Here is a 13,205-nt window from a genome sequence, read left to right on the forward strand (position 1 = left end):
GTTCCGATCTCGTCACCTTCTCTTCCTCTCTCCCCACCCTTGGCACAAATTCTCAAATTAAGTAATGGAATGAATGGGAGCAATGGAGCCCAGCATTTGCCTTGTCCTTGAAAGGCAGTTTTGGGGAAGTGCCCGCAGTGGATGGCATTCCCAGAATGGCTCTGTTTTGGCACCTTCAAACGCATTTATCCTTGACCTAGTAAAGGCTGCCCTGAATGTTTAAGTATAGGCCTAAGTTTGGTTGTGTCCATATGTCTCGTATGTCTGTGAGTTTACATACGCTCTCTGTGTGCTAGAATCGATCAATTCGTACAGGAGGGGCCCTCTGGTTCTTTTTGTACAGAGTCTAGATAGCAAAGAAGGCCCTTGACTTTCTCTATGAGGTTTATAACAGGATGCTTTTGGCCACAAGTAATAGGAAACCCCTTTCAAAATTGCTTAAAGGATAAATAAAATGTTTGCTTTCTTACATTACAAGAAGTTCTGAGATAGAGTGGTTCAGGGTTGACTAATTCAGCAGCTCAGTGACGCGTGAAGACCCAGGTTCTTCACCTGTTTCTGCTCCACCGTCTTCAGCAAGATGCCTGTGCTTTGCTGCCCTCGTGGTCTTGGGACAGCTGCTGCACTGCTGAAGTGTAGTCACAGACAGTGTCCAACAGAAGAGGAGGTCACGTCTTCCCATGCATCTTTTTAAGAGTGAAGAGGCCTTTTCTAGAAAGCCCCCAGCACACTTGCCCTCACTCCTCTTTGATGAGGCTTAGGCTACATGCCTCTGCTCCAAGCAGACCTGAGGACAGGCGTTTACAGTGGCTGGAGGACATCAGAGGCACATCATAGATCTCTAGTAGATCTTCACTGACTGAAAGAATAAAAGAGAAACAGGATAACCTCCATTGGCTTAGAATTTACCCCTGAGTTACATGGGGGAGGAGTGGAGACTCAGAATTTCATTTGACAGTCAACAGAGTGAGTGGCGGGGTGAGGTCTAGAGTTCCTTCCTTCCTTCAGTCCTACAAACAGACATGGAGAGGGACCCTGAGGGGAGACCTCGGAGGGAGAGGGTCAGTTACCTACGCCCACTTCTTTCCTGCTGTCTTCTCTCCCATTCTCTCTCTCTTGGTTCCCTTGAAAAAAATATTTTAAGTGCCACGTCTACCTCCTTATAGCAACTGACACTCAAGTGTAAGTGTAATTTTAACTATGCCACTGTGTCATTGGAGTGTAATTACAATTGCATCACTCTGTCACTGGAGTGAAATTTAGAATCCTGTTGCATCTCCAGCTGGCTGTGAGATTTCTTTCAACAGGTGACTTCTGTGTGCTTTTCCAGCTCCTGAGGGCCTCCATGGACTCTTCCTGCCCTTCCCCCCACACACACCCCGACCCAAACCACCACAGCCTTACCCTGTACCCCCAGTGCCCGGCCCAGAGTGGCCTCTCAATCAATATATGTTGAATTAAGAATGAATCTGCCAGGAGAAAAGTTCACAGATTAGCCCTCTCTTTTCCTTTCCTCATCTGCAAGAGTAGCACCATTCAGCACTTCTTCAAGGTATTTTGAAGAGAGTGAGATAACTAATATTTCTTGGTTTTCCTGCGTTTATCCTTCCCTTTCTCCTTCGGCCTCTTCTGATTTCTCTGAGCTGAGATAGAGCGAATCACATCTCCTTGAGGCATGAAGGTGATAAAAATGAGGGAAAAAAAGGTACTATGTCCCCCCATTCTCTGTCTCCCACTCCACTACTTTGTCTTGTAGAAAAATTCTTTCTTAGGTTTGAAATTTGCTTAGAGATAATTTTATTCACCTTTTCTAGGTTTTTCCTAGAGGAATTTAAACTTTCAAATCATACAAATCAAATATCTCATGATTTTATTTGTCAGTTATATCACATAAAGCTGAAAAAGAGTTAATAAAGAGAAGAGGCAGACTGAGAGGACCCAAAGGCACAGACGTGCAGCTGCGAAGATGCAGCTTCTGACTTTGGTTAAAAGGATCCTGCCTCCCAAGGGTTGATCCCTTATTGAACTCCTTATTCGTGGATATGACAATAGGTTGCTGGCTAGTCAAGCTGTGATCTTATGTTTTGACTTCAGAGGAAGTGTTTTAAATGCTTGCTTTCTCAAGGCAAAGTCGTTTGGTTTCTATTTTCTTTTGAAATAAAACTTGCTCTTAATATCTGATTGGAAATGATGTATTCTAGACATAGGGACTGATGAGAAAGTAAAACATGTAATTTTTCAATGTGCCTTGTAAGAAAACCACCTTTGTAAATAAAACCAGCACTTGTTTCTCCATCACCACCCTGAGACACCTCCCCCATCTCTCCTGCATAACTGAACTGAAGACCCAGACTCTTCCAGGCAGCTTTTACCAAATAAGAAATAAAGTATAGACAAGAAGCCCACCGTCAGATGGGTCACTCCTACTGATGTCCTGGCCATAACACTGGTCAGAGGAAGACCACCGAGAAAATAGTTTGCTGGGGAATAAGACCTGTGGGAAGGTACCGGGATGAGGTAAATGTTCCAGGAAGGCTATACTCACCTGGGCAGGTGGATGCTGTAGGAGGCTTTCAGGGTGACTTGACCAGAGTAATCAAGTGTGGGTGACCTGGTGAGCATAAGTATCAAGGCTTCTCATACAGGAAAACGCCAGCCTCATCCTTGATATTTTAAAAAGCAAAATAGTATTTTCAGCAATATTATTGTCTTTGATGGTGAAGAGGCTACTCTTTGTGAGTAAAGCTACAGGCATGTACTTCTGGAAATACTACATGAAAGCATTCAGAATTTCTTCTCAGAAAGAAGAGGACAGATTGGATGACTGAAGTAAGGCCTGGATTGGGTTTTAAAGTTAGCAACTCTAAGGTCACCTAACATTCCAGGGCCTTATCTTGCCTTTTGTAGGCAAAAGGGCCCATTGGTCTGTTCTCACCCCCTGGTTCAGGACAGAGCTCCTTGGTGCTCTGCTGTCTGTCCTGAAACCCACCACCGCATCAGATTTCTGAAGCCTTCCTCAGATCAAATGCAAGGCAGAAAGGACTTTTTTTTAAATTGTATTTTATGCGAAACATTTATGAAGTAAACACTGATGATGTATAAATGGGATATTAGAGAAGAGAGGGAACAATTCAATAGCAGCAAGTCAAGATGAGCCTTTAAAAAGCCAAACTGCAGTGCAGTAAGATGAAAATTCTCTTTCCAGGCCCAGGAACGTGTGTCTGTCTCTGGAATCACAGCCCGACAGAGAGGAATACCTTGGGCTGAAGTAGTTACCTGTTAGGTTAAGGAGAGCTTAAGGCCCCATCAACCCCAAATTCCTCAACCACTCTATCCTCTTATTTACTCTGGAGCACACTGCTTAGGGTTAGATATAAGAAAGGGCCGAGGGCTTCCCTGGTGGCGCAGTGGTTGAGAGTCCGCCTGCCGATGCAGGGGACACGGGTTTGTGCCCCGGTCCGGGAAGATCCCACATGCCGCGGAGCGGCTGGGCCCGTGAGCCGTGGCCGCTGAGCCTGCGCGTCCACAACGGGAGAGGCCACAGCAGTGAGAGGCCCGCGTACGGCAAAAAAAAAAAAAAGAAAGGGCCAAGTTCTGTTTTCCAAAGACTGCTCTTAAAGTAATCAAAGGCCGACGAAGACTTTGGAGGCCTTTCTACTGGTGGACTGTGATGCGCGGGAACGCGTATCAGTTCCCTGCCTTCTCCCTCACCTTGCTTATCAAGTCCACGTCGCGGCAGCGCTAAACACCACTCACTAGCTTGCCTCTTTCTTGCCCCTCTCCTGGCCCAGAGACAGTCCTGGCTCAGCCCGTCAACTCCTCCCCTCCCCCCTCCCCCTCCCAAGCTGGCCCCGTTCTGACAGTTGATGGGAAGGTGCACACGGGCTCTCAGACCTGGAGTCCTGTGAGCCGTGTGGCCCTGGGTGAGTTCCTTACGCCCCAGTGTCTTTATCTATAAAATGGGAATGATGGTGGTCCTCTCACCACCCCACTGCCAAGTACCGATTGGGCATGGAATTCTGTTGCAAGCCAAATAATCATAAAATTTCAGAGTTTCACCTTGTAAGAAGAAGTCATAGAGAAAGCTGGGGTCCCACGTTATGTCTGAGGGGTTAATTCAATGGTTTGGATGGTCATACAGAGTGAAGTAAGTCAGAAAGAGAAAAACAAATACCGTATGCTAACACATATATATGGAATCTAAAAAAAAAAAAGGTTCTGAAGAACCTAGGGGCAGGATGGGAATAAAGACGCAGATGTAGAGAATGGACTTGAGGACACGGGGAGGGGGAAGGGTAAGCTGGGACGCAGTGAGAGAGTGGCATGGACATATATACACTACCAACTGTAAAATAGACAGCTAGTGGGAAGCAGCATAGCACAGGGAGATCAGCTCAGTGCTTTGTGACCACCTAGAGGGGTGGGATAGGGAGGGTGGGAGGGAGATGCAAGAGGGAGGAGATAATGAGGATATATGGACATGTATAGCTGATTCACTTTGTTAAAGAGCAGAAACTAACACACCATTGCAAAGCAATTATACTCCAATAAAGATGTTAAAAAAAAAAAGTAGTTTGGATGAAGTAATCCTTGCAAACCAAACTGCTACCATAAGACAAGTCATTCCTGGTGACAAGTCAAGCTATTAAAATTACTTAAAAGAAGACAAATGTAGCCATCAGTTTTCCAATAACTTGTGAAGAAATTTAACCAGGTTATGTTACCTGGGAGGGGATTCTGGTTTCTATGCTTTGCTGTGCCTTTTTTGAGAAAACAGCTGATTAAAAAGAATACAGGTATCCCGTGCTGTCTGAGCCTTTGCTGTCAGACCTCAGAAATCGAACAGACACAGATAAACTTTCAGAAAAATCCCTCACTTATCTGAGCTCTCTCAACTTGCCATCCAAAACTCAGACACCATATTATTTTGGATAAAGTATAGTCCCTCAAACTTAACTCATCTTCTGATCTCTCCTCATTTAAACTCAGAAACTGAATCGATTTGGAGGGTGGAGGTACTTGTAACTGATATTACTAAAATGAACTTGATTCATCCAAAGAAAGCAGTTAGAATGTTTCAGTGTGCTTTTTTTTTTGCGGTACGCGGGCCTCTCACTGTTGTGGCCTCTCCCGCTGCGGAGCACAGGCTCTGGACGCGCAGGCTCAGTGGCCATGGCTCACAGGCCCAGCCGCTCCGCGGCATGTGGGATCTTCCCGGACCGGGGCACGAACACGTGTCCCCTGCATCGGCAGGCGGACTCTCAACCACTGCGCCACCAGGGAAGCCCTCAGTGTGGTCTTTTTAAGAAGAGATGGGCCCTTCAGAATGAGTCCCAGGATAAAATTTACAATGTAATGTTTGCTGCAGAGAGGATTCCTGGTCATAAGCAACAGAAGCTGTGATGGACTGACTGGCTGGAGGAATCCTAGGAGGGCTAGGAAACCAGGCCCGAGGCTAAGCTTCTAGGAGCTGGCGGCACATCACCCAGGCCTGGTCTAATGAGTGAGCCTTGGCTACAGTCTGTCCCACCATCACGTGTACAGAGAACTCTAAATGGAACTGCCTCTGCCACAGTTGCCAGTGCCACCTTCATCAGTGTGAGGAGTGCCACCTCACACTAGTGTCCCTGCTGGCCTGGGCCAAGGGGAGGGGAGAGCTCTGCACACTTACCTCCACTGTCACCCGCTCCTGATGCTGTCTGGCGTGGGTGCGACGAAAGGACCAGGACCCGCTTATAAGGAAGCTGTGCAGCAAGCTCTGACATCTCTTCTGGAGATATGGGATCACAATGCTAGAAATCCTCCAAGTGCAGGAAGGCGTGGGCAGCCCCAAATAGGTCAGGTGCCCTCTAGGACAATGGTCAATATTTGCGAGCTGTAACCCTGCAGTTGGTGGTAAATCAGTTTAACAGATCAAGGCCCAGCTTACTTGCGTTCATCTTCTATTATTTTTTTTTAATGAAATAAAATAGAAGACAGAGTATTGTTGTATCACTTGTAGTAAGAGTAAATTTCATCCCGTGAAACTTTGGTTTCCCTCCCGTGGAATCTGCATCTGTGTATCTGAGCTAGTCAAAGGTATTTTGTTACCACAGGACATGATCAAAAGCTCCTGCATCAGCGTGTTCCACTGCTCCAAGGGTTTGCTTTCAGTGTCACTCCCCATTGCACTTGTTTTCCAGGCACCGTATTTCTCTCTTTTACTGTCAGAGCCCCTCAGTGTCTGCCCTCTTTCTCTCTCTCTCTCTCTCTCTCTCTCTCTCTCTCTCTCTCTCTCTCACACACACACACACACACACACACACACACACACTCTCTCTCTCTCTCACACACACACACACACACACACACACACACACGATGTCCAGTAGCTCCTGGGGGACTGTGAGGTTTCTTGTTAATGTCCAGTAAGTATTACATACAGTTAAAGGCTGGCCTGGTGACCTACTCGCTGTTGTAACATTGTGTCCACAGGAAATTATGATCTGAGTTAAGCTTAAAAAAAAAAAAAAAAAGGCTCTGTTGAGATTGATGCCTGTTACAATTGTGGGGAATGGTTGTTACGATGCGGATGAACATTTCAACTTAGACTTTGACCCCAGAGTATTTATGTAGAAAAAAAAAATTAACAGTGGAGAGCTTTTTTTAACCCTTTATCTCTGTGGAGATCAGCATCACTGTCTTTATTTTAGTCTTGGTTTGAAAGCAGTCTGTCTGACCTTGTAATGTTATCTCTGCAGGTCCGTTTACTCGACCTCATCCGGCCTTGTGGCGAATGGTTTTCGGTGAGTTACCCATTAGTCGGTTTAAAAATCCATTCGACTTGAAGCAAATCTTTTTCTGTATATTATAGCAGTTTTCCTTACCACCCTACTGTAAAACTTAATAACTTTTTACTTTTTGGTGTTCCTGATATCAATTTTTTATTAAAATGCTCTGCCACAAAAAAGTGCTGGTGACAGCTGAAATTCTCATACATGTGAACTGTTTCAAGCCCCCACCCCTACCCCTGTCACCACCCCGCCCCCACGCTGTTGTCTGTTAATGCACGGGATTTGACACGAGGGAATGTGGCTTGTTCTTCCTGACGTTGCTATTCGCTGGTGCAAGCTCACGTGCATCGTATGAGCACGTTTGTCTCATCAGCATCCAGGAGGGACTGAAACCCCAGCAAACTCCCCAGTGTCGTGAATGGGAAAGAGCTTAGAAAAAGAGAAGTCTTAGCAAAGAGCCCTGATTTGAACTAAGGTTTAGTGATAAGCATCTCATATAAATGTTGGATCTCTTATGGTTACTTGATTTCTAGTCCAAAGAGTAAAACCACCTGAGTGGATTTAAAGCATATCTTCAGAACTTCAGATATTGGCTTCATCTTACCTAAATAATCATCAAATAAGTTATACAAGGTTCAGAAAAGTTAATCTTATGCAAAAGGACCGAAAAATGGACATTTGGCTCAAGTTTGTTTATTTTTCACCCTTCAGAGATTATAGGCAAATCTCTTTGAATTTAGTAATGAATCTTGGTCGTTCGCTCAGCAGGCGTTCACCAAGTCCTTCTGCGTGGGTGGCTGCTCTGGCCCGGAGGCTGCAGGTGGAGGGGCCCCCGGCAGGGAGGGCAGCTATAGCAAACACACTGTGAAACAAATCAAAAAATAGCTGATGTCACGAAGCGCTAGGAAGTTTATTAAAACCACAAGAGGCAATAGTGACTAAGTAGCTGCTTTCACTTTCAGGTGAGGGGTGGCTTGAAGAAAGTGTGCTTAAGCAGAAACCCGCCTGGAAAGAAGGATCCAGGCAAAGATGCGGGGAGGAAGGCCAGGCTAAGGCAAGACTGCCAAAGTGGTCCCCAGCTAGAAGAGGCTTGGTGTGTCCCCAGTCAGTGTGGCCGGAGGGTAGCAGGCCTGGGAGTAGTGAGAGAGGCAGAGTTGGGCACAGATGGGACCCCACACAGCTTGTGAAGGGCAGGAGGAAGTCATGGGAGGATTTTTTTTTTTTTTTTTTTTTTTGCAGAGAAGTGCATGATTCATTTACATTTCTTAAAAGGTAGTCCTGGGTGCGTTATACTTATAGCTCATGGACTTAATATTGCTGCTTGAAGTTATGTCCTTTTTAGCTAGTTGGCTACACCTAAGTTTTTCAGATTTCAAATGGTCCATCATAAGTAATGAGCAGTTTTATTTCTTCCCTGGGATCATGGAACACTTGGATAACCTGATGAGAACTATAGACCCTTTCGCAGTACACACGTGCTCACACACACACACACACACACACACACACACACACACACACACAGAGAGTTCTGTGTATTATATCCGGGGCTTCAGCGATGTTGAAGACCAACTGTGAACTCTAGGTTAACAGCCTTCTGCTCCACAAACACCTTTCTGTCTTAAAATAATTATTTCAGAAGGATGTAGTGGGGGGTGTTTGAAGTGAAAATCTGTAAAAGTAGCTGGTACATAATATATAAGAAGGTAATCATATAAGCTTGCCTAAAAACACAAGAGCGCTGGGCCCCGGGATGCATGACTGAGTCAGTCGTGCTACTCTCAGGCCCCCCGAGCTCCCCGAGGACCGGGAGAGGCCCCTTCTGAAGGCCTGTGCTACAGCCGCTATGGAGAATTTCAGCCACAGACATTCTCTCCTCTAGAGCAGCTCCCTGGGAACTGGTGCCAGCCCGCTTTGGAGGGGGTACTGAGGTCCAAGGTCATTTGTATCACAGCATCTAGATGTCCTACATACGCATTTTCATTCTAGCAGGAAAAGGAGTGACAAAGCCACTGGTGGCTGGTTCTCAAGTCTTTATAAAATGTCTTTACAGGCTTTTGCCTTCTTAAATTAGATTATTAACTGTCTTTTCTAAATGATATGGGGTGATTATTAGGGTACCAATTACGACATGATGTGACAGTGATGTGATGCCCCCAGGGACTGAGGTGGGGTGTAAGATGGGGATGAGTGACCCTGGGCCACCTCTTGCCTCCACACCTGTCTGTCCCTACCCCAAACTGGCCTGTCTGCCTGGCTTGGCCCATCTCCGGTCTACTCGCCACCCAGTGACCAGAGTCCACTTCCTGAAATGTTACCTACATCATCTTATTTCCCCATTTGAAATCTGTCAGGTGCTCCTTCTTTCCTTTTTGTTTTTGCAGTACGCGGGCCTCTCACCGTTGTGGCCTCTCCCATTGAGGAGCACAGGCTCCGGACGCACAGGCTCAGCAGCCATGGCTCACGGGCCCAGCCGCTCCGCGGCATGTGGGATCTTCCCGGACTGGGGCACGAACCCGTGTCCCCTGCATCGGCAGGCGGACTCTCACCCACTGCGCCACCAGGGAAGCCCAGGTGCTCCTTCTTTGACTTAAGATCAAGCCTGCAGTCTTCGCCGTGGCCCCGAGCCCTGACCGTCGCTTCATAGCCGCCTTGCTCCGTGCCCCTCTTTGCCAGCACCCAGCCATGTGCTGGCTCCTAGACCTCATTGCAGGGACCTGTCTGCTCGCCTCTGCCTGCCTGAAGGCCACGTCTACTCCTCCACGCTCTCGCCCATGGTCTGAGAGCATCGGCATCCTCTTCTCAGAAAGGGTTACTGACGACTCCTCCCAGTCTGAACTAGGACCATATGTCAGACTCTCATCAAAGGAAAGACCAGGGCTTCCCTTGGTGGCGCAGTGGTTGAGAGTCCGCCTGCCGGTGCAGGGGATGCGGGTTCGTGCCCTGGTCCGGGAAGATCCCACATGCCATGGAGCGGCTGGGCCCGTGAGCCATGGCTGCTGAGCCTGTGCGTCGGGAGCCTGTGCTCCGCAACGGGAGAGGCCACAGCAGTGAGAGGCCCGCGTACCGCAAAAAAAAAGGAAAGACCAGCAGCTTGTCACGGGGGTCTCCACAGCCCATGTTACAGCACCAGTGTATGCTTTGGGCCATGAGCAATTTGAGCCCGGTGTGTGTTATGCGTCTGACACTGGCTCTCTCCCCGACTTGAGGATGTTTCTGTTTCCCTCAGGGCTCAGCGTGCTCTACTTCCTGTTCCTGGTGTTCCTGCTCTTCCTGAACTTTGAGCAGGTTAAATCCCTGATGTACTGGCTAGATCCGAACCTTCGATACGCCACAAGGGAAGCAGATATCATGGTACGTACTTGTCTGCTGTGTCTTAGAGAAACTGGTTGACTCTTGGGTATAGCAGGTAATTGACTTCACATTTTAAATTGGTCCTTCTCCATATTTCCTACGTAGGTATCTAAACACCAGGACTCTGGGCAGGTTGGTGCCGTGCGTGGTTCCATGAATGGTACAGTCCAGGGAAATGAATCCTCTCTTGGCCCAAAGGGGGTGGTAGGAATATGTGAATATTATCAGCCGGCAGCCGTGGGTGGGAATTGAGCCTCTGACACTTGTAAGCTGTAGGACCTTGGGCTACGAACTTATAGCCTATTCCCTCTTTTGTAAAGTGAAATAATATTTAATTTCAATATTAAATTATTAAATTTATTAAATATTAAATTAATTAAATATAATATTTAAATATTATAATAAATTTAAATATAAATTAAATTATATATAATAAATTTAAATATAAATTAATTAATTTAAATATAAATTAAATTAAATATAATATTTAAATATTAAAATAAATTTAAATTAAATTAATTAAATATTAATAAAAATATTTATTAATAAAATTAAATATTAAATTTATTATTAAATTAAATAATATTTAATTTAATAATAAAGTGAAAAACTTATCTTGGAAGTTTATTGTGAGCTAAACGAAGGCCTAACGTGATGCCTCGCACACACCAGGTCCTCTGATGGCAGCTGCACTGCTGTGTCCGTGTCACCCTTGACCCCTCTGCTCCCTGACCCCAGCCCTGATGCTGTGACTCTTCCCACCTGCTTGCCATGAAGGTGCCTGCCATTCGTAATGATGGAGGCCATTTCATTCATTGTTTTTATTAAATGACAATAAATACTTTTTCTCTTGGCTAAAACTACTCTGTACTTTGACTTTTAGTGAAGAGACTATTTTATACTGTAATACAGTTCCTTTCCTTTTTTACTTTTTAAAGTGCCTAACATTTAGTACAGATTGAAGAAATACCTAGTGATGATCAGAAAAGGAGAACAGGCATTTGGACTGTAGGTGGGTCCTTGTTTAACAAACAAAAAAGCAATACAGAGGGACTTGATAAACAGTCCAAGAAGTGATCATTCCAGCATAGTTGAGGTTGGTCAGACCCTTCTTGGAATGGTGTGTCCGGATTTTATCTTTATCTTTTGTAAAGGACAAACTAAAGACAAAAACAGGAATGCCAAACATCATTTAAAAGTGTCAAGGAGAAAAGTCTGTCTTGGACTTTCTTCCTCTGAGAAGGAGAATGGTACAGGGTGATGTACAGCCTCTAATGATGCTACAGTTACAGTGAGGCTGACAGCAGTCGCTGATGGTGGGTTGTCTGCTCTGCCAGGTAGTGTGCTGGGTGCTTTATATACGGTCTACATGTTAATGCCTCCATTTTACCAAGGAGGAAATAGAAGCTTAATATAAGATCCCTCTGGGTCCCAAACCTACATTTCCCCTCAGGCCGGTGCCTCAAGCATATGGTTATTACAATAACAAGTGTTTGATACTCCCAGGCATCTTACAATATGGAGATTGGGAGAAGGATATCCCAGATTATGTTTCTCCCTGCAAGTTTCCTGGGTTTTTAAGCAAAATTGGACATATTATGAAGTAAACTAACTTCAGGTGGATTTGCTGTTGTGTCTCTCAGTCTTGTTCTCACAGTCAGTGGGGGGAAGTTGAATCTAATAATACTTTGACATCTACCTTCCTTAGGAATTTGACATCACAGGGACATCCGATTGTCACGATCACAGCCCCCAAAGAGCTGAAACCGGCATTTAAAACTAGTTTTCAGGGATTGGCTAATTCTTTCTTGCCAAACAAAACCCGAAGCTGTTTTCAACTTCTGCAGTTCCAGGTGGTGGTAGACCAGCCTCAGTCTTCATCTCCAATCCCTTATCACTTTTTACTTCCTTAAAGGAATCTTTTACAGTTCTAAGGATCTGTTCATTGATGGCTCTAGAGAAACGCATTCCCTTGTTAGAACCTGTGGTAAGGAGGGCGCCTTTATGCAAGACAGAAGCCTTTAGTTGCCTGGCTCCAGGAACCCTCTGCCTTCCCCATTCCTTCAGCTTCCACCTATTTCTAATCCTGATACCAGGCTCTAGTCCGTGCTTGGTATCGCACATTGAAATTCAGACTCCCTTTTCCCTTAAAATTAACATTATAACTTGGAGTTGGGGAGGGCAGTCATTGAAATCCTGTTAGAGGCAGTCTTTTGTATAATTGGAAACTTTGCTATGTTCCTAAATATTTATTCTATTCAAAAATATGGGCTTCCCTGGTGGCGCAGTGGTTGAGAGTCCACCTGCCGATGCAGGGGACACAGGTTCGTGCCCCGGTCCGGGAAGATCCCACATGCCGCGGAGCGACTGGGCCTGTGAGCCATGGCCGCTGAGCCTGCGCATCCGGAGCCCGTGCTCCGCAACGAGAGAGGCCACAACAGTGAGAGGGCCCGCGTACTGCAAAAAAAAAAAAAAATGTGTTCTAAGCTTCAGACAAGCTTTGTGAGCACATCTGAATTGGCGATTGGGTGGTCTGGAGCAGCAGTCTTCCGTTTAGTAAATACTCACTGAGCTTTTCCTACATGCTAGACACTGTGCTGGTGGTAGTGGGGAGGAGGGTAGGCCCAATCGCTCCCTCTCCCCTTGGAGTTTAGACTCTACAAGAAGGCAAATTAAACAAATTATCATTGGCTCTTTTTCTAAGAGAGTTGTCTAAGACAACTCCAATAATTTTTTAAAATTTTATCAACACAGGCCCAATCTTCTTTCATTCCACCCTCCCCCTGCCTCCAACACACACATATCTTGCATTGTTATCAGACATTATATCCAAATATATGGATTTTTTTTTTTTTTTTTGCGATACGCGGGCATCTCACTGCTATGGCCTCTCCCGTTACGGAGCACAGGCTCCGGACACACAGGCTCAGCAGCCATGGCTCACGGGCCCAGCCCCTCCATGGCATGTGGGATCTTCCCGGACCGGGGCACGAACCCGTGTTCCCTGCATCGGCAGGCGGACTCTCAACCACTGCGCCACCAGGGAAGCCCCTATATGGATTTTTTAAAACATAACCA

The 13,205-nt window shown here is 45.9% G+C and overlaps 1 protein-coding gene across 2 annotated transcripts in view; it reads left to right on the forward strand.

Annotated features, from left to right (window-relative positions):
- PTDSS1 (phosphatidylserine synthase 1) overlaps nt 1-13,205 on the forward strand; it is a 67,062-nt gene that overhangs the window by 16,794 nt on the left and 37,063 nt on the right. For both annotated transcript variants that reach the window (XM_032609751.1, XM_032609752.1), the window contains exons 3-4: nt 6,741-6,785; nt 10,003-10,127. In XM_032609751.1, the coding sequence (XP_032465642.1) occupies nt 6,741-6,785; nt 10,003-10,127 (170 nt within the window). The remainder of the gene's footprint in view (nt 1-6,740; nt 6,786-10,002; nt 10,128-13,205) is intronic.

This window comes from Phocoena sinus, chromosome 17 (assembly GCF_008692025.1).
Source record: "Phocoena sinus isolate mPhoSin1 chromosome 17, mPhoSin1.pri, whole genome shotgun sequence".
Classification (NCBI taxonomy): domain Eukaryota; kingdom Metazoa; phylum Chordata; class Mammalia; order Artiodactyla; family Phocoenidae; genus Phocoena; species Phocoena sinus.